The sequence below is a fragment of the Thunnus maccoyii genome, chromosome 9 (genome assembly GCF_910596095.1).
Source record: "Thunnus maccoyii chromosome 9, fThuMac1.1, whole genome shotgun sequence".
NCBI classification, from domain to species: Eukaryota; Metazoa; Chordata; class Actinopteri; order Scombriformes; family Scombridae; genus Thunnus; species Thunnus maccoyii.
The window spans coordinates 29,875,648-29,899,613 of NC_056541.1; the positions used below are offsets into that span (position 1 = coordinate 29,875,648).

At 39.8% G+C, this 23,966-nt stretch overlaps 3 protein-coding genes across 5 annotated transcripts; 1 reads left to right on the forward strand and 2 right to left on the reverse strand.

The window, feature by feature from the left end:
* The first annotated feature begins 1,383 nt into the window (after positions 1-1,383).
* On the forward strand, positions 1,384-6,099 carry rchy1 (ring finger and CHY zinc finger domain containing 1). Its single transcript, XM_042422494.1, has 11 exons — positions 1,384-1,515; positions 1,613-1,810; positions 2,983-3,102; positions 3,203-3,318; positions 3,940-4,018; positions 4,140-4,184; positions 4,310-4,368; positions 4,717-4,746; positions 4,929-5,049; positions 5,229-5,398; positions 5,684-6,099. Exons 1-11 carry the CDS (start codon positions 1,408-1,410, stop codon positions 5,742-5,744), a joined length of 1,107 nt encoding a protein of 368 aa, XP_042278428.1. The 5' UTR covers positions 1,384-1,407; the 3' UTR covers positions 5,745-6,099.
* Positions 6,100-7,275: 1,176 nt separating this feature from the next.
* LOC121904656 (cell surface glycoprotein 1-like) lies at positions 7,276-8,739 on the reverse strand. Its single transcript, XM_042422495.1, has 3 exons — positions 8,620-8,739; positions 8,330-8,412; positions 7,276-8,230 (listed from the first exon to the last, which is right to left on the reverse strand). The coding sequence occupies exons 2-3, from the start codon at positions 8,390-8,392 to the stop codon at positions 7,577-7,579; spliced, it is 717 nt and encodes a 238-aa protein (XP_042278429.1). The 5' UTR covers positions 8,393-8,412; positions 8,620-8,739; the 3' UTR covers positions 7,276-7,576.
* Positions 8,740-10,637: 1,898 nt separating this feature from the next.
* Positions 10,638-23,653, reverse strand: lrp13 (low-density lipoprotein receptor related-protein 13). Of its 3 annotated transcripts, none has more exons than XM_042420670.1 (21): positions 23,543-23,653; positions 23,181-23,336; positions 20,840-21,055; positions 20,530-20,736; positions 19,699-19,914; positions 19,341-19,570; positions 18,705-18,834; positions 18,255-18,445; positions 17,757-17,943; positions 17,118-17,330; positions 16,712-16,895; positions 16,390-16,591; positions 15,819-15,983; positions 15,240-15,440; positions 13,846-14,395; positions 13,483-13,602; positions 13,111-13,218; positions 12,724-12,957; positions 12,224-12,602; positions 10,805-10,913; positions 10,638-10,705 (listed from the first exon to the last, which is right to left on the reverse strand). In XM_042420670.1, the coding sequence occupies exons 1-21, from the start codon at positions 23,598-23,600 to the stop codon at positions 10,682-10,684; spliced, it is 4,080 nt and encodes a 1,359-aa protein (XP_042276604.1). In that variant the 5' UTR covers positions 23,601-23,653; the 3' UTR covers positions 10,638-10,681. The 3 variants fall into 3 exon arrangements, with proteins under 3 accessions (XP_042276604.1, XP_042276605.1, XP_042276606.1); XM_042420671.1 differs by having other exon boundaries at positions 20,840-21,086; XM_042420672.1 differs by lacking the exon at positions 12,724-12,957.
* Between the last annotated feature and the right edge of the window lie 313 nt (positions 23,654-23,966).

The window sequence follows — 23,966 nt, forward strand, 5'->3', positions numbered from 1 at the left end:
TTTCCACCTCCTGCTGTGTGCAGTGGGTGCACAGTCTGTCTGCTCTGGGGAGCCATGTCTGCCTGTGGCGGCCTCTTTCCATGGCGAGGATATGCTCACTGAGACTGTCTGGGTTCCCACGGGTCCTTGAAATTCTTGAAAGTAGACATAAATAGACATGGGTCACTGAAAGTACTTGAATTTATATATTTTGTGCAAGAATAGAAAAATGTTTTGCTGTGTTCTTATTGGAGTTCTCATAAAAAATTCTGTGTTGTAACAGTAATAAACCTTGATCTGTGTCTCAAACTATGCTATGTTGGGTCCTTGAATTTGAGGGAATAGGGCCTGGAAAGTCTTTGAAAAGTCCTTGAATTGGATGTTTAAGAAGATATTGGAACCCTGTCTGTACATGGTCAAGAATTTCCTTAGTTTAGTAGGATCAGTCACAGTGGTCAGGTAATCTGCCACTGACTATTCTCTGTTTAGGGCCAAATAGCATTCCAGCTTGCTTTGGTTTTTGGTTGATTATTTCCAATGTGTCAAATATTTTTCTTTTTGTTTTCTTATAATTTGATTTACTTTAATGGGGTTTTTGTTTGGGGGCTCTGCTTATGTTATGAACAGAGTCCCAGAACCAGCTGACTGAGGGGGCTTCTCTCAAGGGTCTCTCTGTAGGTGAGGGCTTTGTTATGGAGTGTGTCAGGGTCACTTTCTTTCAGGCCATTTTAAAATTGAAATGCTCTCTTTTGAGTTTTAATAATTAGTGGGTATCATCCTAATTCTGCTCTGCATGTATTGTTTGGAGTTTTCCATTGGACGCAATTATTTATATCCCCAAAATGAGGAGCACAGCAATAAGCCTCAACTCTGACAGAACAACAAGACAAGAAGATGTACACGATTGAGTTGTACGCCACTTGGATGACTTTAGAGTGGGTTGAACAAGCCAAACCCAACAGAGCTCTGATCTGTAGTGACTCAGCATCTTCTGAACAGCCTAAAGCTCGATACATCCAGTAATCGCCAAGACCTACAGTTTGAAATAATGGAAATACACTCATGAGTAATTAAACAAGGCGCTGTGGTTCAGTTGGGTTCCTGTGCACATGGGCATTATGGGTAATAACAGAGTGGACAAACTAGCCAAACAAGCTGTAAAAAAAAAAAAAAAAAGAAAGAAAGAAAGCATAGACACCCCAATTAAACTGTCAAAATCAGAGGGAAAGGGTATTGCATGGAAGAAAGAAAAACAAAGAGTGGCAACAGCATAAGAGGAAGAGAACTACATGCAATACAAAACAGAGTGGGTATTGAGAGAAATAAGGGAGGAGAGTAACGCAACACCAAGGATGCAGGCTGCCGTTAAAACCCAAAGAAGAAGAAGAAGACGAGAAGTAGACAGGAAGGAAGGCTGAACACGTATTAATGCACTGTGTCAAATATAATGAAGAAAGAGTTATGTTACAACAAAGGGTGAGAGAGGCTAAACAAGGATGGGATTTGGAGGGGATACTAGGAACAAGTGGTTATAAGGTGAGGGAAGTTCAGAGAGGAGCAGTAGAACTCTTAGTAATTGGATTGCTTAACAGAATATAGTTTTGTTTCTTTTTGTTGTTGTTGTTTTGAGTAGGCTATTGTAAACTGGATCCCGTTCTACATACGCCGGTACAGTCGGTGGCGGTATGCACCTATAAATTGGTATTGCAATCCGCCAATAAACGCAAGGAAGAAGAAGACGGAGACGACGAAGAAGAAGAAGAAAGGGAGGAAAGAAAAAATGGCTTCACCTGCTGGTTGTGAACACTACACGCGCAGCTGCTTATTGAAAGTGAGTTAACTTTGTAAACGTAATTTTTATTTGCCTTACTAATACACGGAGGTATGTAAGTACTGAATATGTCGCACTTTAAGTAGCTATAACGCTATAATACAGCTATGAGAACGTCTCACAGCTAACGTTACTTAACCCAGCTAACGCTAGTAAGTATCTGCAGCAATACTGTTATACACAGTCAGTTTCATATATGTCGTATATATAAGGTGCTATATAAATAAATTTGCCATGCCTTGTCTATGTATCTTACGTGATAACTTAGCGGCGTGACGAGCTCATGGTATATCATATGAGCTCATCTTTCTGTTGATTGAGGTTCATCATCGACGTGTCAGTCATACATGCCGGATCTGTCTTAATGCTGCATTAGTGGACTGAAACGTTCATTTTACTGTTCTGTAAACCTCGACGTTTGCTAAAGCAAGGAATTTGCAACTTAGTAATGAAGCTCCCTTAAATGACAGGTTCACAGTTTTTCAAGTCTGTCTTAAAACAACAGTCAGGATGCCAAATGAACATTGAAACAGGTTTTTCTTGATGTAATCATTCTTCCTGTTCATACTGGTTATTAGATCCCTTCATAATGCACTTACAATGTAAGTTATGGGGGACAAAATCCACAGTCCTCCTCCTGTGCAGTAATGTATTTAAAACTTTATCTGAAGCTAATATGAAGCTTAATTTATTCAAATGAGTCAAATCAAGTAGATATCTTTCAACATTATAGTCTTTTTAGTGCCAAAGTCTCTCTTTTTGTTACTATACTTCCACCACAGCTAAACAGGGAAACACTGTCCGAGGAAACACAAAGAGAGAATTTGATGCTAAAAAGACTGTAAATGTGGCAGATATTCACTTGATATGACTAACTCAGATTGCTGAAGCCTCATATAAGCTTCAAATCACCTTTTAAATGCATTTTTGCACAAAATGACTGTGTGGACACACTGTGGATTTTTGCCCCATCACTTACATTGAAAACACATTTGAAGGGGATTTTTAATAGTCAGTATGAACAGGAGGAATGATTACAGTGAGGAAAACCTCTCTTACTGTTCGTATGGACACCTGACTGTTGTTTTAAGATTCTTACCATAACCTGTGATGTAAGTTTAACCACCCACCTCCAAGTGTCCTGTGTAATCACATGTTTCTGTGTGCTGCAGGCACCTTGTTGTGGTAAACTGTACGTGTGTCGGCTGTGCCATGATGCAGAGGAGAACCACCAGATGGATCGATTCAAAGTCAGAGAGGTGCAGTGCTCTTCGTGTGAGACAGTACAACAGGTAACTCTAGAGGAGCCACTGTGCATTGTTTTTGTGCGTGTCTTGTTAACCAATAATGAGGAAAAAGAAACTGTTCTAATGTTGGCTCTCACTCTTCTAGGCACAGCAGACTTGCCAAGAGTGCCACATGCAGTTTGGGGAGTATTACTGTGATATTTGCCACTTGTTTGACAAGGATAAGAAACAGTATCACTGTCAACCCTGTGGAATATGCAGGTGAGTAAGAACAACGTTTACATATTTTAGATACCTCTTAAATAAACAAACGTCTGTTTAATTACTATATGACCTTAGTACATAAGATACTAACAATGATAAAGATATTTTAAATTTACTTTAAAAATGTCATTTACTTGCAACAGTGAGCAAAATTTAAGTATCAAAGACTAAAGTAGATGTATGTGTTGTTTTTAAGGTCTCAATATTATTTTTTAGCATTTTTATACTACATGTATGTTTATACGTCAGTGCCAGTGCCGATGCAAAAAAACTGGGGAACAATTTTACAATGTACTGTATCTGTGATATTCCACCGATGACTTTTTATTTTAATTTTGTAATAGTGAAATGGTATCAAAAGTCCCTTTTGATGTCTTCACAATTGTCATATTCCTCCTCATTTCTCTTTTATCATTTAAATACTTAGATACGCAAAAAAAAATGATGTTCATGAGTGTTTTTTTGTTTGTTTGTTTTGTTATGTTTTGCTTCAGTGCATCAAACTCACTCACACGAGTATTGGTGTGTTGTCCTCCTAACATACTGTAATTTTATATTTTAATCATGCATGAGTTGTTTGTCATCTGTATCTGTAACCCTCCATCCTGACCCTTACAGGATTGGGCCCAGGGAGAAGTATTTCCACTGTGAGAAGTGCAATCTGTGTTTAGCGCAGGATCTGCGGGGAAACCACAAGGTGATCATTAACTCATAGCTGTTTCTCACTCACCCAAATCGTATGTATCATTTTATGATGAGCGAATATCAGTATCATCACTGCTTCTGTTTAACTTTTTTTTTTTTTTTCTATCTTTCAGTGTGTTGAAAATGTTTCAAGGCAGAACTGCCCAGTGTGTATGGAGGTAATGAAAGATATAAAATGCATGGTATATGGATATAAAAAAGGCATGGGATGGAGGGGGATGTTGGACTTTAAAGTTATTATTTACTGTCTTTCAAATTTGACATGATTTTTTTGTAATTACAGGACATTCACACTTCTAGAATTGGAGCACATGTTCTTCCATGCGGCCATCTTCTACATAAGTATGACTCATTATTGTCTACACACCATCAATGTGTGGTTGGGGAATTTAATTGGGCTTATTTTGCTACTGTGCAAGATTTGTATCTATCCCAACTTTAATTATACTTATTGTAATTATACTAAAAACAGATTGATTACTCGGTATCCTGTGTAAAATTGGTTATTAGAACCATGAAGAGAGGACAGTTGAAAAGATTCTTGATAGAGGCAAATACATCAACGTGATGTTTTTAAGCCCTACATGATTGTTACATATTTTACTAGTTTACCTTTTGTTAGTTATCATCGTTCAAGCACTGTTACGGTATAAAGGTACCAATGATTCTGTTTGTTCACATTTTCTGCAGGACCTGCTTTGATGACATGATCAGAACTGGGTATGTCCAATGAGTTTTTTTTGCTTGGTAATTGTTTAGTCGAGTAAAAGAAAGTCTTGTTCTAGGACAGTGTTTTTGATTTTTGTTTGACATAAAGATTTCATTCATTGTTGAAACAATTCAGTCCTGCATAGATGAGTCCCTCCACTGAATGTACTGTACTGTCTCCTTATTTGTTGTAGTGCGTATCGCTGCCCTCTTTGTATGCATTCTGCCTGGCAGATGGAGGACCACTGGGATGAGATAGACAAAGAGATCGCCCAGTCACCGATGCCCACTGAATACCAGGGTGCTACTGTCAAAGTAAGACCTCAGTAATGCAACAAAATTCACAAGTAATTAAGAATAATTTAAAAAGTAAGGTTTAACCAGTGATCGAGTAGTACAGTTAATTAAAAATTGACCTCAATGACTGTTATGAGTAATTGTCCCATTAGTTGTCTTTATTTGTAATCCATTACTTTTGTTTTGCCTGGTTATAGATTATATGTAATGACTGCCAAGCTCACTGCACAGTGCCTTTCCATGTCCTGGGGATGAAGTGCAGTGGCTGCGGCTCCTACAACACAGCACAGGATGGAGGACTCATCCAACCGCCTCCACAACAGCAGACAGAGCTGGACAATGAGAATGAGGCAGAAACAGACACAGAGTCAGAGCAGCAAGAGCAACCTGCCACATAATGATAAATAATACATTTAATTTGTACCACACTTTTCATTCATAGTGAAACTCAAAGTGCTACAGTATTAATAACATAGAACACACGACATACAACATTACCAGTACATGACGTTGACATCTATTATTTTAGATATTTGGCTGGTGCACTTAGTTGTAGTAGGGTACACTGACTGTAACAGTATGAGCCAGTATTCCTAGATTGTACACGTTACAAAAAATCAATCTATTTTCTGTACCTGCTTGTACTCTACAGGGCTGGAGGGGGCTGGAGCCTCTCGCAGCATCCACTGGGCGAGATGCAGAGTACATCATAGACATGTTGTCACTCTATCACAGGACTTAACACTCATACACCTACAGGCAATTTAGAGTCATGTCTATCTGACATGCATGTCTTGGGGTTGTGGGAAGACCCCCTGCAGATGCTGGGAGAACTTGCAGACTCCACACTTTATGCCCCGGCCAAGTGTCTGATTCAAACCCAGGACAGTTTTTCTGAGGAGTGACAGTCTAACCACTGAGCTTCCTCGTGCCACCATGATGAAGAAATGAGCAGGGTAACTACTTCAGCTGCTGGTGTTTTGAGGCTGTGACTACTTTCTGTTGAGTTCAGGGGGTCGTGCCATATGTCCTACTTAAAAGTTCTCAATAAAAGATTGTGTGAATAAAGGTGTCTACTTATACTTTATCTACCTTTGACACAGCATCAGTTTTGAAAAAATGTGTAGGACACAAATGAAAATTAAGACCTCAGCCAAAAGAGAAGACCATGTTAACAATGCAGAAAGTCTGTACATGAACTGTAAATGACATCCTAGAGGCACAAGGCAGTGTTTTGGTGATAACTGCAGAAACAGAACTGTACATTGAAATAAATACAGTAATAAGTAAATAATACAGAAAATGTTTCTTAAAGACCAAGTGAACAGGTCAGTAGGAATGTAGGATAAGTAAAAGTGGGAGGCACACATGGAGTAATTGAAAGAAAACAACAACAAAAATTCACATGGCATTTGTGTAAAAACAAACTGCAAAAGGTGCAGATGTTGCTAGTCCACATGTGAACTATCCTCAGTACATTTACACCACTAGCACCATTGTTTCAAAAAATTAAACATAGCATTTTTCTCAATTTGATTTCTCATATTTTAAGTTGATAATCTTTGATCAGAAATGTATGCTACAAGTGATGACATTTGTAAAATTTCTGTCTCATTTTATGTCAAATTTGTGTCTAAAGGCACAAGTAATTATCTAAATGGAAACAAAAGGGCCCCTCCCTCAAAATTCAAAGCACAAGATCAGACCTTGCAGGTCTTTAAATTTTTGTCTTTTAAACCTGTCACATTATGACAAGCTGAGAAATATTCAAAATAATTATTTTTCACTGAGAAGTCAAATAATCCTGTTATGTACAGTATATGAATGCACCTGTAATTTATATGGTGGAAAAGCTGCTGACTGGGCCGTTGACCAGCTTATCTTCTAAAGCCAGTTAAGGAGATGACAGTTTGGTCTAACATTTTGCATTGGGAATGTGTTCTTAGCCTATTTTAACAAACTGATTTAACATTATAACATTAACTATAACTGCTACACAAGAACCACATTGAGTATTACCTCCTCATTTAGTCCTAAAATTATACAGTTACAACATGCTGTACCTACCGTAGTTTCTGTTGAGCTGCTGTAACAAATGCTTAAAAAGCTCCAGAATCGTGTTTTTTTTACATCTTTGTTACTGTACTCGCAGGTGTAATGTTTGGCTACTTTTACAATGGTGGCAATAAAAAACATAATTTTACTAAACAATTTTGTATTATCTTGTCTTGTGAACTATTCAGTTCATTCAATCCTCATTCATGATTTGAAGATATGAATGTTTAATCACATTTTCATTTTCAACTGCTAATATGAATACATTTGAAGTGTTGTTAGTTAAGGTGTCAATTCATTTGATACATTAGTGCAAAATCAAACTAATAAGCACCTTAAGAGGACTAAGTATTCCAACATTAGACCAAAATTGAAATGATTCCCAACCACTAAGAATGTGTGAAAACAAAAGAATAAAACACTAAAATCGTGTAAAAGATATTAGTGGATAACATTTGTTTAATTTCTGTTCAGTTTTTTGCTATTAGGGTCAAATGCTATCTCCTCTAGGTGGATCTAACTCAGGGGTCAGGAACTGGCAATTGAAACAAACAGGAACACTGGTCAAGTCTTGGGTGGTTCCGATGGGGATTGGCATGGGAGGGGCTGGAGAGGATGGTGGACGTGTTGGTTTGATGTGTGGAGGAAAGGGTGGAGTGGCTCCCTGGGGGATTCTTTGGTATGTGGTGGAGGTGACTTGTGGTTGATTTGTGCCACCAATATCTATAACAGTGTCAGTTTCTGCAAGGCCTGGGTGTAGTGAGCCCTCAGTGTCTTCAACACATACAGTGTCAGCGTTAACTGCAGGCATATCCTGAGCAATGTCTACACACAGGGCGGTGTGTGAAGGGTCATCTGGCATGAGCTGTAAAGCGTCAATGTCAGTGGAGGTTTGTGGGTCTTCAGGGTCTGGCAGGGCTGAAGTATCGAGCATGGTTGGAGAAGGTTCTGAGTCTGCAGAGGGGAGTAGAGCAGGGGTATCCGTTGGGTCGGTCTCCTCCATAGAATTAGACATATCTGTCTCTTTCAATGCTGGTTGCAGGGGTTCCTGTGAAGGTTTAGCATGAGTCACAGTCTCCTCTGATGAACTGGACTCACTGGACTCTGATAGCATGGATGAATCCTCACTCTCATTTAGACAGACCTAGTGTTGTAACAGGGAATGTTATAAGCATTGAAACAAGTCCTCTTAGTCTGCTTTACAATTGGAATAAGTTAGTTGCAGAACAGTAGAGCTACTTACTGGTTTAGACATTGCTACAGTCACCATGAGGACAGCACAAAGTGTAGCCCTTAGAATAGCCATTGCTGTCTTTCCTGTATTTGCTGAAACAAATAAATTATAAACACCATATTGGTTAATTGAAATTGTTTTTTATACTAGAATGAAGCATCAGTTCATTAAACATATGTACATCTTACATTATAAGTTTGTCATGAAAACTAAATACACTGTTAAGCACTACTGAAGATAGTAGAATATTCAAGCTATATTATTTTTAAATGATACAGTATTCCAGCTTTAAAACTTACTGTAATAGTTTGAGTATCCACTTCTTCCTCCACACCATAGAGATCTGCCAGACTAATTCTGAAACGTCTCAACTCCGACAAAAGCTGCAGAGAAGCCGAGTTAGACATCTTCTTATATGGCTTTTGATCTGTGTGGGTAGAATATGGCAGTAATTCATCATCCGGTTTATGTTCATAGCAATACAATATAAAATAGACACTCAAGCTGTGAATCACTAACAATTAAAACTTAACCCCAGACACAGTAAAATTAGAGAGTGCTAAAACAATAAAACAATAAGAGAATAAGCAAACCAGAAGTTCCTATTCATAAACAACATAAACATGTTTTTTGTGGTTTTGATGTAAACAATAGGAAGAATGTGGTTGAGACACTAAATCACAACTCCTTGGTCATGTCTTAGCATGCATCACTGCACTGGCAACAAAGAGAGCTGCCCTACAGGGAAAAAACAATTTAGATTTTTCTTCAATATATTTAAATCTGCCACAGTATCCACTAATGCCATTGTTTCATTTCCAGCAGTTAAATATGACATATGTGCTGAGTTCATACATTTTGTACTTAAAAATGTAATGATTTGCTTCCACTAAAACATACTGTCCTGAATACACACCAGTTACATGTCCCATATCCACATTTACTCTCATAGTTTACAATGACAGCAACAGTAAATTCACCAACTTTACTGTACAAATCAGAAATGTGAGAACCAAAGCAGCGGTGGAATAAATACTCAGATTTTCTGTTTAATATTTAACTTATTATTCAAGTAAAAGTACTAATTCTGTTAGTCCTGCATTAAAACTTTTACTTAAGTAAAAGCACAGTATAACCAGCAAAATGTGCTTAAACAAGAACAAAAGTACTCATTATGTAGAATGGTCCCTTTCACCTTTATTCATGACTGGATTATTGATGCGTTAACATGTAAGCAACTTTTAATACTGTGGCTGGTTGCGGTGGAGTTAATTTTTCCAACATATATTCTGTTGGCACATTATCTATAGCAATGCATTAAATAAGGATATTACATGTTTTTATGTTCATTTGCAAAGTAGCTAGCTGTTAACTATAGTGAAAATAAATGTATAATATATCCTCCAGAAATGTTGAGTACAAATATGTAGTACAGTAACTATAGTACTTGAGTAAGTATAATTTTGTATGTATATTCCACCACTCCACCAAGGCCACAGCACATCAGATATAGTAACAGAAAGACAAGACTAGTCTACTGCCATGCTAGTGGCTCTATGAGGATACTTGGGCACAGTGGTACTTTGAGCTAAATGTTAGAATAGCAGCGCTCACATGCTGATTTTTACTTTGTTCACCATTTTAATTCAGCTTGTTAGCTTGCCAACATTTGCTAGTTAGCACTAAACTCAAAGTACAGCTGGATGATGGGAATGTCATCAGTTTTAAGGGTATTTGGTTATAAACCAAAATATTAAATAAATTTAAATTTTGGCTTGATTGAGCATAATGACAAGTCAGTTCATCTGAGGGGACCATGAATGTTTGTACGGAGTTTTGTGAAAATTCATCCAATACTTGAGATGTTTCAGTACGGACCAAAGTGGTGGACAGAGACATAGCCTTTGCCAAAGCCATGCTGCTAATAAGGCCTGTGTGTCTTATTAGCAGCATGGCTTTGGCAAAAGCTATGTGTAAGAAGGAACTGATATTTGGTCCTTTGTGACACTTAACATGTAAGTTGTGGGGGACATGTGGTTGCATTAGGAACAGTGTTTTGTATGAAGAATCTTTGAACACCAAGGTTAGAGAGACGTTTGTTTGCCTCCAATGCTAGATCCATGTCCTTTGTCATTATCCAAACAAATGAGGGTCTACCTGGTGGTCACCAGCCTCTCTGATGTTACCCATTGACCTCATGGCACTGCCCCACCATTGTGTGAAAATTCTTTTTTGATCAGTGAATAATGTTCAAGCCAGTGGCATAACCATCTGGTGTGACAGTAAACAAATGCTAAAATAACTTCACAGGAAAAAGTACAAAATGCAGACCATTTATTTAAAATATTGCATGCCCATAAATCAGTCCACAGAAGATACCGCTTCCTGCAAAGAAAAAAAAAAAAAAAAAAAAAAAGAGTCAGACTTGTCATCCCACAAGCACAATTAGACAACTGCTAGTTTAGAGTTTTCAGGGAGGTCCACCTCTGGCTTGTCTGTGTCTGCTGGGGAAGTCTGCGTACTGGGGGCGGTCTCAGCTTTGTTTTCCAGGTCAGTCATACTCGTTTCCTTCACTGCTGCTGGGCTAGTTCTCCTGCAGGAAGGAAATACAGAAATGTCATCCTGTGCCAACACAGTCAGATATTGCTACTTGTGGCAAACACTTAACATTCTTCCCACAAAACATCAAATTTAGATATGCACAATGTTTACATCAGTCTTCCTAAGATTGGTTGGTCTATCTTGACACTGTAGCTAATGGACATTTAATGATGTCTGTGCATCTTTGATATTTTAGCCATGCTAGTGGCAAAGCTCTCGGGATGGCAATGACCAAATCTCTCAACTATTGGATGGATGCCATTAAATTTTGTACAGACATTCATGTCCCCAGAGGGTGAAGCCTACAGACTTTGGTGATCCTTTACCTTTAATCTTATTTTCCCTGTCAGGATCAATTGTAATAACTTTGGTAATTGCTTAATTTTTCCTCTAAGTCCATCAGGCCAGGATTTTAATTTGTCAGATATTTGGGTTTATGACAAAATACCTTCAAAACTATGTGCCAATTAGCCAGTCATTATGTAGAATGGTCCCTTTCACCTTTATTTATGACTGGATTATTGATGCGTTAACATGTAAGCAACTTTTAATACTGTGGCTGGTTGAGGTGGAGTTAATTTTTCCAACATATATTCTGTTGGCGTATTATCTATAGCAATGCATTATATAAGGATATTACATGTTTTTATGTTCATTTGCAAAGTGGCTAACTGTTAACTACGGTGAAAATAAATGTATAATATATCCTTCAGAAATGTTGAGTACAAATATGTAGTACAGTAACTATAGTACTTGAGTAAGTGTAATTTTGTATGTATATTCCACCACTGCACCAAGGCCACAGCACATGAGATACAGTAACAGTAGGACAAGACTAGTCTACTGTCATGCTAGTGGCTCTATGAGGATACTTGGGCACAGTGGTACTTTGAGCTAAATGTTAGAATAGCAGCGCTCACATGCTGATTTTTACTTTGTTCACCATTTTAATTCAGCTTGTTAGCTTGCCAACATTTGCTAGTTAGCACTAAACACAAAGTACAGCTGGATGATGGTTTTGTTTATGACGAAATACCTGCAAAACTATGTGCCAATTAGCCAGTGTTAGAATGCTAAGAGGGTGAACATGGTAAACATACCTCTAAACGTCAGCATGTTAGCATTTAGCTCACAGCACCACTGTGGCCCTGTCAGGCCAAGTACAGCCTCAGAGCTGCTAGCATGGCTGCAGATGCAGTCTTGTTTTAAAAAAAAAAAAGAAGTTTTTATGTCTTGTAAGGAAATGTAAAATGTTCATGTTTGTGTCAGGAGGGTTTGTCATGAATCAGTAATCAGAAAGACCTTGTGTTGGCATTCTTCTTCCTCTTAACCACCACTGCTATCACAGCAATGACCACCACTCCTGCACAGAGGCCAGCAGCGCCATAGACAATGGGACCCTGCATGGTCTTGAGGAGATGGTCCTGACAGGAATCACCGCTGTGGCCCAGTGAACACACGCACGCCGTGTTCCCATTGATCTCCACACAGCGCCCATTGCCACTGCAGCGTCTCTGGCTGCACTTCTGGGTGTCCAGGTTCAAGAGCTGACTGCTGGTGTTCAGGGAGACGTTGAGGTCAGTGCCTTCTGACAAAGGAGGGGGAGAGGGAGGAGAAGAGGAGCTGTGGGACTGGGTGGGAGCAGGGACCTTGACTCCTGACCACAGCTTCAGATTAATACCTGTGAAGGAGACACTAGAGAGTTTCAGACAAACCGGAAATGATTTTCCATTTCTAATCAAATGAATTGTACTCTCTTTTTTTTTTTTTTTTTTTTTTTAAATGGAGGTACAATGACTCACAGTTCTCGTCTGAGTGGTCAGAACAGTCTACATGCCCGTTACAGAATTTCTCAACGGGCTGGCATGAGAGGTGATCCAGACACAGCCTGCTACCAGCTGGGCAGCTCTGCTCTGGACCACAGTGGGTGCCGTTCACAAGGATGTTGTCATGGGCACACTTGCATGTCCGGCCTGCTGGTGTGGCAAGGCAAAAGTGCTGGCAGTTGCCATTGTTTTCTGTACACTGGTTAGAACCTGCCAAAATAAGGGGATTGTTTGTGGCACTATATGACATTAACACCATCTAAAACTGTTGTCAATAGGTAAACTCTAAAGAGGCTATAATGACACCCCCAAAAAAAAAAAAAAAAAAAAACCCAGGTGTCCTTGTGTGGTTTTCTTGCATACCGGTCTGGCTAGGCTTGCTGACTGCCTTCAAGCCGACCACCTCTGTGCCAACCTCATACCACAACCTGTTCTGCTGCTGCTCATCTCTGTACCACAGCCTAGTCTTATCTGAAAGAAAAAAACAAAACAGAAAAAAAGAAATCTACAGACAACATTCAGATGTTTGCAAGTGGCAATTCATAGCTTGTCCTTTTAGAGACAATACTCTATCACACAGGATGATTGCATGTCAGGCTCAAATATTAAACAGTTTCTTATTCGGGCATTCAGAGTGAGATTGAATGTTGTCTACCAAGTACCTCTCCAGGTAGTTGGTACACATAACATGCCATTGGGTGTTTACGTACAGTACACAACTGTATAAGGCATTACCACTGACGGTCATCCAGAGCAGCATGTCATCACTCAGAGCCAAAGCAGCCAGGCCATCGCCAACCTTCAACTCTTTGTATCCAGATCCATCAAGCTGTACGGAACCAATGACACCTAAACCTGGGAAAGAATCCATTCAATGTCACTGCTTATTTCAACAAATTACAACTTCATTTCACATCTGAAGTACTTTTTGACCAACTGACTAATGGTGAACTCACTAAAGGGAATTTTTTTACAGACTGAATCTTCAAAACAATGATAGTCTTGTAAGAAAATGTGTGAACAGCATTTGACTTGAACATGAAAACACTTGTGACAAGAATTTCCCACAACTACAAACAAAAATTTAAAAATTCTTACTAGTGTCAGCCCAGTAGATAGTAGCCCCGTTACTGGAGAAAACTAGAGATGTGGGCTGGACAGCATCCTTCCACACCACATGGCGCTCAGCACCATCCATGTTGGCACACTCTACAGTAGCCACGGTACCTGTACCCTGCAGACCCAGGTTGGTAAAACACACTCTCCCACTGGGAGGGTGGAGGGCGATGGACTCCACTCTACCGATACCTTCCTTTAGTAGGACAGCGGTATGTGCTCTTGTGATGGAGGTGACCTGCAGGCGGGGCTGTTTGGTGCTGCTCCAGTAGATGTTGAGCGTTACCCAGTCCAGGGCCATGGCAGTGATGGTGTCGCCCAGGAGTTTGAAAAGCTGGCCCTGAGAGGCCAAGACTGAGTCCTTCAGTTTGAAGGAGCGGAGTGAAGTTGAGCCATCATCTGTCAAGAACAGGGTGTGGTCACGTAGGCTGTAGTCCATGATGGCTGCCTTATTGACAATGGGCACCTGCAGGGCCAGGTGTTCAGGCCAGACCTTCAGCCCAGCTGCTGTGTGTCTGGACTGCAGGTAGATCTGCAGAGATAATTGGAGATTAAATATAAAATTATCTGATAAATAAATCCGAACATTGTCATACTCTGATAAAAATGAAAGTCATGTTAGCAGAAGTACAATATTGTTGTGTTATTTTATGATCATGTTACGCAGCAGATATTAGAACAGTTACAACAGAAATTTAGAGTAATTTGATACTTTCACTTTCATGTAACTGCATATTAGTTCAACATTTTGGGAAATATGATTATTCACTTTCTTGCAGGAAGTTGGATTAGAGTGTTGGATACCAGTACAGTAAATGACACAAGAGCCAGCAGATGGTTAGCTTAGCATAATGACTGGAAACTGGAGAAAACAGCTAGCCTGGCTCTATCTAAAAAGGTGCAAAAAAGAAAAAAAAAAATCGTTTAGCACCTCAAAAGCTCACCAGTTAACATTAAATCTTGTTAAATCTTCAATACAAAAGCTGAAGTGTAAAAAGGTAACAGTACCAGTGTGTTGGCCTGGAAACAGTCAAATTGTTGTTTTTACACTAAGTTTTTGTATGAATTAAAAACAAACAAACATGAAACATGTTAATCAGTGAGCTTTAGAGGTGGTTGTCAGTGGATCGTTTCCTTTGGTCAGAGCAAGCTAGCCATTTTCCCCCCGTTTCCAGTCTGTATGCTAAGCTGAGCTAACTGGCTGCTGGCTACAACTTCATATTTATCATACAAACATGTGATACTAATCTTCTCACCCAAATCTCAGCAGAAATAAAAAAAATAATCACATTCCCCACAATGTTGAACTATTATTTTAAAAGTATATCCTATTAAAGCACATTAGACTGAGTGAAACTATGCATTATAAACAAAACCTGGGTGACAGTGGAGGGAGACAGCATCAGCAGGAATGCCGAATTGACCAAGCTGGAACAGGTCAGGCCATCCTCAGCCAGTAAAAGACCAGAGGGACATTTGCACACAGCCCTGGGTCCCGGGGCCAACACACACATGTGGGAACAGTTGATCTTCTTGCAGGGACTCTCAGTGCCCATCTGGAGCATTGGGTGGATGATCTGTAGGGAATAAGAAAGTTATGAATTTTTAAAAATTAATGCAGATAAAATCCTATTGACCTGAAAGAAATGATACATGTACAAAGTGCTATATTTATATTTATTACACCAATACTGCAGTTTTAGTTGACCTACAACACTGGAATTTGATAATAACCCAAAAATTGTAAATACAGCAACCTTGTACATCTCAAATGTACAAGGTTATAGCTGTATTTAGGCTCTTCAGCAAGCTACTTTGCATACTACACACACACACACACACACACACACACACAATGTGCTCCAAATTTAGTTTCAGTATCTCATTGATTATACAATAATCAGCCCCATTTCCAACTGTGTCTAAACATCCTTAATTATGAATATTTTACTTGCCTTTATGGCAAAAGGTTGTCTCAGCCTCTTCAGGAGAACTTGGTGGTTTTTGCCAGTGATTTTATGGGCAACCTGCACCACTCGGTTCTTGGTATCGGACCAGTAGAGCATGTCATTGAACACTGCCAGGGAGAAAGGGTTGGTGGTCTCTTTCATCTGTAGGATCTTAAATATAAACAGAACAGAAGCAGTTTACTTGTACATTTTTACAATTTGTGCATCTGACTTCATTAACTTGACTTAGTTTGTTAGATTTCAGTGTCTTGCTGTTTTTACACAAACATGACATCATCTGACTATACTGCAGCCATTTTGGGGGGAAAAAAAAAACAAACAAAAAAAAAAAAAACACAAAACAAAAAAAACTCCCATGAAGTGCCACTTTTGGGGTACCTCTAGTTGTAAAGAGAACAAGACAACCTTTTTCTGAACAAATGTAGTGCGTGTTGTAGTGTTTAAAATTTGAAGTTCCAAAATGTTCTGTAACAAGCTTTGCAATGGGTGCATATTAAGCAAAAAAAAAAAAAAAAAAAAGACAATATATTGATGTTCTCCTTCTGAAATGTTTTACCTGAATGTCATCTCCATCGAGCGTTGCAGATCCTATTGATCTCAGCATTTCATCTGTCCAGTAGACCCTGTCAGAGATGGTGTCCACAGCCACACCACCTGGCCAGCCCAAACTTGAGTACACCACTGCCCTCCTCTCTGACCCGTCCATCCCAGCCCGCTCAATCTTCACTACATTACCAATTTCAGTCCAGAACATTAGCCTGGTAGAGGAAAAAAAAAAAAAAAAAAAAAGTTAATACTGGTCTTAAGGTTTTTATAAATATTGTGGAATGTTTTTTTTTTTTTTTTTTTTTTTAAAGAGCAAATAAGTTCATATTGACCCCTTTTGTGGTATCAGTGCCAGGGAGCGGGGCTGATCCAGGTCTTCATCCAGGATGACACTGTGGTCCAGTAACTTCTTAATGGCTGTGGCCAGTCGGACGGCAACTATCTGACTGTTCACTCCATCGATCCAGTACAGATTCCTCCCAAGCCAGTCCACCGCAACAGAATCAGCCCGGACACCTGTGGAAACAGAGGGTGGCAGGGTTCACTAGTGGTTACAGACTTTACCTCAGCTGCAGGTCACAGGTTTGATCCTTGCAACAGCCATCATCATGTCAGTTAATAGCAACGTGTTATGAAGAGCTATCCTCATGCAAGACCGCGAATACCTACATTTCACTAACATCTACATTAATTAATATTAAACCAATGACTCCAATATGCCAGTCATGTTGCACCAACCTCTAATCAGAATTTCTGTGGTCTTCTGGTCCAGCGAGGACCACCTGATGCTCTCAGTGTCCAGACAGACCCAGAAGACTCTCTGATCCCTCCAGTCATAGTCCAGAGAGAGGACTGCCTTCTTGGCAGAAGAGGACAACACATCCAGGCTGCCGCTGCGCAGGCCAAACAGAAAGAGGTCTGTTTGCACTGACGACAACAGGAAGGGTTCACCTATGGTATGATGAAAGCAGAATCATCATAATTGTGATACTTCACTAATCCCATTCAGTGTGCATTCTTAAATCATGAAAAGTTTGTTAAAGTGGTTCAAATAAGGATCATCTCACTGACAGCAGAAGTCACATCTTATTGAACCATGGAGCCAAATTGTTATAAATCATATGACATTGTGACAAAAATCTGTTCCCTGTCTTTATGCTAAGCTAACCTACTGCTGGTTGTAGCTTCTTATTTACCATATAGACATAAATGAGAAGACTGATACCACTTAACTGTAGACAAGACAGCAAATAAGCCCCTTTCAAAAAATGCTTGAAATATTCCCTTGAGTTGCAATATTTGCCGTCATACTCGTTTCTACAAATGCTTCCCCTCCAAAACACAAACTATAAGATATTCTCTGCTAAAGGACTTTACCAGTGATCTTGCAGTGGTGTCCTCCTGCCTCCTTTATGTACCCTGGGTGGCAGTCACACTGGTAGGAGCCAGGAGTGTTAATGCACAGCTGACTGCACACACTTGAGCTCTGGCCTTCACACTCATCGATATCGGCACAGGTCAGCTCGTCTTCCATGAGCCTGAACCCCGCTGCACAGCGACAACGCTACACAACAAGCAACAAATACAAGTCCGGAGCTGCAACATCTTCATTACGTACTGATCAGAAGGTCAGATATTATGATATTATATAAAAAAACCACATGATACTCAATGTACAGACTTAGTTTTTGAAAGAGGGATTGTTTATTCAGAATGGTCCCTCGGGAGCTGTTTAATTTGCATTTTTTACCTTCCCATTTAAAAAACAAAAAAACTCAGACCAAAATCAGATTTTCCAAACTTTCAACATAAGCCTGCTGCCACCCACCAAATTAATCTCTACCACACAAACTTGTGGAGATGCAGGATCCTCACCGTTCCCTGTGGCGTGCTGTGGCAGCTCTGGGAGCAGCGTCTGTTATCTGCTTCTGAGCAGTTTATCTGGCAGCTCCCTCCCTCATCTGAGCCATCAGCGCAGTTGGTAATGCCGTTGCACAACAGGACTGGATCCAGGCACTCCTGACTGCCACACTGGAACTGGTGAGGGAGGCATTTCACCACCCCACCTGGTATGCAGACACACACACCATTTACATGTTTAATACAAATTTAGCAAGTATTCAGCTACAGTTTTACAAAAAGGAAAACCCTTCAGTGTAAATGCTTTCAGGGTGAAACCAAGAGCAATGAGGGGTAAAACATCACTTTTTGCATTTTGAAGTTCAGAATGGATCCGGTATTCAGTCATATTAAAAAATGCCTTTCCCTTATTTGTGCCAATGTCCATTTTGAGTTTTGTTTAATTTCTTTCACCAAACTACTCACATTCAGTCTCGTCACTGCCATCCTCACAGTCCTTCATGCCATCACACCTCCAGGCTGTGGGAATACACTCGGTCTTGGATTTACATGACCACTGGAATATGCCACAGTTCAGAGGAGCCACAGGACAGTCCTGCACAAAGAACCAATGGATTATTCATCCATCATCCAAAGTTGCATTTCACAATTTATAACTTTTCATGAACATTTTTAAAAATTGATGAGGCAATTGGATGTTGAATGTGTAGTCCATTGGAGGACCTGGCTATGGCATCAAGTACCATTAAGCTAAAGCTACATGCAGAAAACCCAGCTGCTCCATCAGTACTGCTCTGTACTGACTGACCTTTGACCTTCATGTAGCAAAGAATAATGAGAAAAATTCAAGATGTACCACTGCATAAACATTCCTCTTTTTTTATCTCAAAGATCATCATGTACTTTAAATTGTTCCCACCCAAAACACATTAGTTAAAATAAGTAAACAAGATGCTACATCCAACCCAGAAAACTTGACTTTTTTGGGTTGCATTTTTACTTCTATAAGCTTAGTACTCAAAACTTCACCTTTTTTAAAAAAAAAAAAAAAAAAAAAAAAAAAAAAGTCTTCTCTTGTGTGGTATTGCCTCAGACACCCACCTTCTCATCTGTGCCATCTTTGCAGTCCTCGTCTCCATCACAGATCCACTCCTGCACCAGGCACTCCTTGCTATGGGGACAGCGGTGCTTGGTGGTGCACACTGGTGCTTTGGTGCAGCTCTCCTCATCTGAGCGATCCCGGCAGTCCGGGTGGCCGTCACAGCGCATTGTAGTGGACACACACTGGCCACTGGTGCACTTAAACTCATTGTCACTGCAGTCCTCTTCAGCTGAAGAGGTTGGTGGGGGGCACACATATCATATATAGGAGACTTGTAAGATTTTTTTTTAAAAAAAAACAGGCCAAATAATCCAAGTAGCATGATTCCCATTTTCTAGTACAGGTATGACAACATACCACAGTTTGCTTCGTCGCTGCCGTCCAAACAGTCCCTCTCCCCGTCACAAAGGAAGTTGTTAGGAATGCAGCGGGTCTTGTCATCACATTGGTGAGCACAGCCCTCCATGTGCTTAGCACATCCCATTTCATCCGAGCGGTCCTGACACTGAGGCACGCCATCACACACCTGGCTCTGCTCTATACACTTCTTTCCATGAGCACACTGGAACTGGTCTGCAGAGGACATGACATCAGGATGCTGACAAGACTAAGGTTATGATTGGACTTCAAATTGTGTAGAGTTTACCCAGTTTTAGTGGATCCAACAGTTCTCCATAAATAAATAAGTTTTGACACAGTATTAAACACTTGGATATATGGTTGATTTCTTTGTTTTGATGGCAAAAAACCAAACCTTTCTTACGCAAGCAAAAATATTCCTCATTTGCATCCAGTAAGATCCATAAAACTGCTGGATTCAGAGCTTCAAAACATGCATTATGCTTTGTTTGATTCCCCCCCCCCCCTCCCTTCATATGTGCTTCTGTCTTTTCTTACTGAGTTTTTTATTGTTTGTCTATTTCACTATTTATATGATATCATAATTTTGGACCTGTTATACTGAAATCCTGCAATACTGAACCTCTTGTTACCTGTATGTTTGTACACATGTTCTGTTTCTACTTTGCCAAAGATTAAAAAAAAAAAAGAATCTGGTCAGCACAGTTACTTTTACTTGAAGCAAATTCCTTTTCATACACTTGGATTATTGTGCTCACTAGAGGGCAGTAAAGACATTTTAACCCATACACAGCAGATAAGCACACAAAACAAAACACACCAGATTACCTGGTTCACAAACTGATAAGCATTCCTCTTCATCTGAGCCATCTCTGCAGTCTGCCTCTCCATCACAGACATGGTTGTAGAGGACACACTCTGCTTCGTCTTTGCAGGGTTTGGAGCCCAAAGGACACTTGATGGGTGTAGGTACAGGAGGCTTAGAGGTTGCACTGGTCCCTTCTTCCTTTTCATATTTGTCTTCCTCTTGGTCCTCTGATTCAGATGGGTAAACATTACAATTCATGGCTGTAGTCCTCAAAACAGATATGATTATTTCTTGTAAAAAGATCAATGCTCTTCAGTCATTATTACCTACCACAGTTTGCCTCATCTGTGCCGTCTAAACAATCCCTCTCTCCATCACAGAGGAAGTTTGCAGGCAAGCAGCGACTCTTGTTGTCACAGTGGTGAACACAGCCCTCAGTTTGCTTCATGCACTGCAGTTCATCAGAACGGTCCTGACACTGAGGTACACCATCACACACCTGGTCCGTGTCTATACACTTCTTCCCATGGGCACACTGGAACTGGTCTATTTGAATGCAGGCAAGTTTTTGACCCAACTATTTATTACAAGCCCTGTGTTAGTTTAGATGCCAAAGAGAACACTGAAACATGCAGTGACTTAATGAGGTAATGTGATATTTTGCTCAATTTAATATGACAGGATTTTTTTGCAGGACAGGAAACTTAACATTTTTTTTGGGGGGGGGGGGGGGGGGGGGTTCTTAAACAGTATATGTGGTAAACAGTATATCAGACAGAGTAGGTCAAAACAACCATAGAAAGCAATGGCAATTAAAGCGTTGAACGGGCCTTTGTGCCCTTGCACACATTGGGCCCCGGCACAATTGAAGGGCTTCTGTGATGGGCATGTAGAGGTCTTCAGACCCGGGCTGTTTTCAGACAGTGCAAGAAGGAGATAAACATCACTTCCTTTGTCCACTATTTTGCCCGCTGTTGGGGCTGCTTTACTGAAATTTCGTAGGGGGTGCTATTCAGCCAGTTTGCATCACTGATGGAATATTGTCATGTACACATGTTCAGGCCGGGAGTCTTATCAAACATGTTAAGTTTGGTGCAGACTGGAGCATTTACAAAAAAGTTATAGCAACCTCCTCTGTCATGGCGAAACATCAAATCTCAGTGTGAGGATGAGAATTTTCTGCAGGGTGAGACATGGCTGCCTTGCTCACACCTGTGTCATAAAAATCATGCAAGTTTTGTGCCCATTCACTTGAATTTCAATTAGTAAATTGAAAACCCTTGATGAGTGTGTGTGTAAAATAAATTAATTTCCTAATTTTCATCAAGTCTATTTTTAGGAATGTAAAGACTTAACTAGGGATGCACGACATTGGATTTTTGCTGATATCCGATATGCTGATATTTCCAACTCATTGTGGCCGATTGCCGATATATGCACATATTTTTAACCAGCTGGCTGAGGAGGCTATTATGCATGCAAGCATAGATTACACTATGATCAAGAAAGACAATATATGAAGGAAGAACTTAGGAAGACTGGAGTTCAGTAGCTCAGCATTAAAGTTCTTCCCTCATATAGGCTATAGTCTCTTTTGATCATTAGTACAATATATGACTGCATGTGTAATAGTCTCCTAAGCCAAGTGGAAAAAATATGTGCATATATCAACATCGGCAATTGGCAAAAATGACAGTCAAAAAGTGATCGTGTTAAATAATTGTGATCCAATTTTCATTTAGGAGCACATGTACTCCTTGAAAAAAAGTAAGGATTGAACACTGCTGTCAGATGTGTAGAAACACTAAGTAACTGGAGTGTGGCGCAGTCCAAGGGCTTCTGTCACAGGCATGTAGATGTTTTCAGACCTGGGCTGACAGGTCTGACCCCCCCTCTCATTCTCTCTCTCTCCCTCCCTCCCTCTCAGCTGGAGAGAAGGATTTCAGAGTACTCTTGTGAAAAATCCTCATAAATCCCATCACTTTGGCCAAATCTTACATTAAAAAAAAAAAACAAAAAAAAAAAACACATTATTGTAGGAATTTCCGTCGCGAATCCATTGATACAGGTTTGAGTGGTCGGATTTATAGTTTAAACGTCAGACGCCCCAGTTTGGCACAAAGTCCATGCCCAGAGTTTGCCTCCCCATTGGTTTACATTGTACATTACATTAACGCCCTAGGAGGAGATGGCGTTTACTCAAGGTCCAAAATTGGCACAAAGTCATACTTTCATGGGTGAACTGCGGACTTCCCGTTGGATTTAGGTTAGGGGTGTCAGCGTATGATTTGTAGGTCTTGATGAGATGAATAATTGAGTTTTGGTTCGATCTCTCTACGACATTCCTACGGGCCGTAGCGGCCATTTTAGATATATAGGTGGCGCTCTCGAGCACATTTTGGCACTTTGGGGGTTAATTTTTACATTTTATCAAATTTTTTCACCAGACCTGAGGTGCGTGCCAAATTTGGTGAGTTTTTGAGCATGTTTAGGGGGTCAAATTTAGAGTTGAAGTGGCGGATTAATAAAGAATGAAGAAGAAGAAGAAGAATAAGAAGAAGAAGAAGAAAGAAAGAAACATACGAAATACAATAGGGTCTTCGCCCTTTGGGCTCAGGCCCTAAATAGTATTTGACTTTACAATGTATTATCAGTGGAGTCAGTCCAGTACCTTCATTGCATTCTGTTGCACAGTCCTCTTCATCTGATCCGTCCCTGCAGTCACGCTCCCCGTCACACACATGGCTGTAAAGCACACACTCTGAGCCATCCTTGCACTGTTTAGAGCCCAGGCCGCACTTTAAAGGACTGCTTCCAGCTGAAACATCTGTTTGTATCAAGTTACAAGAATGGGACAAAATTCACTCGCTGTTACTGTAATTATATATATATATATATATATATATATATATATATATATATATATATATTCTTTATATATATTCTTTACTAGGAAAACATCAACGATATAAAAGGTCTAATAATTATATTTTTGTAGAAGGGGTAAAAATAGTTTTGGTAAACCTGTCTCACCTCGAAAGGACCCTGACAACTGCAATAACGCTGCACAAAGAAAAAAACATACAACCATGGCCACAGATAAAATAAAACGGACCAAATGCTGCCAATTGCACTAATGTTGCGTTTTATAATGGCACCAGGTGAGCTCAATACAACCTAATTGGAACACCTGAGTGAGGGGAGGAGCTATGTCCTCTTGGCATATATTATTATGTGACAATTATATATTATGTTGAACATTTAGTTGTTGATATGTCATACATAAATGGAAGTAAAAACATTAAAACTCATACTGGACTACCTCAAATAATAAATAGCTATTGACATTCATTTTTTGCTTTGTTTTGTTGTCGGAAATTCAGAAACTGTAAATGAAGACTTAATGTCCTGTCAAAAATGAAAACTGCTTTTGCTTCCAAACCAAATGATTATAAAC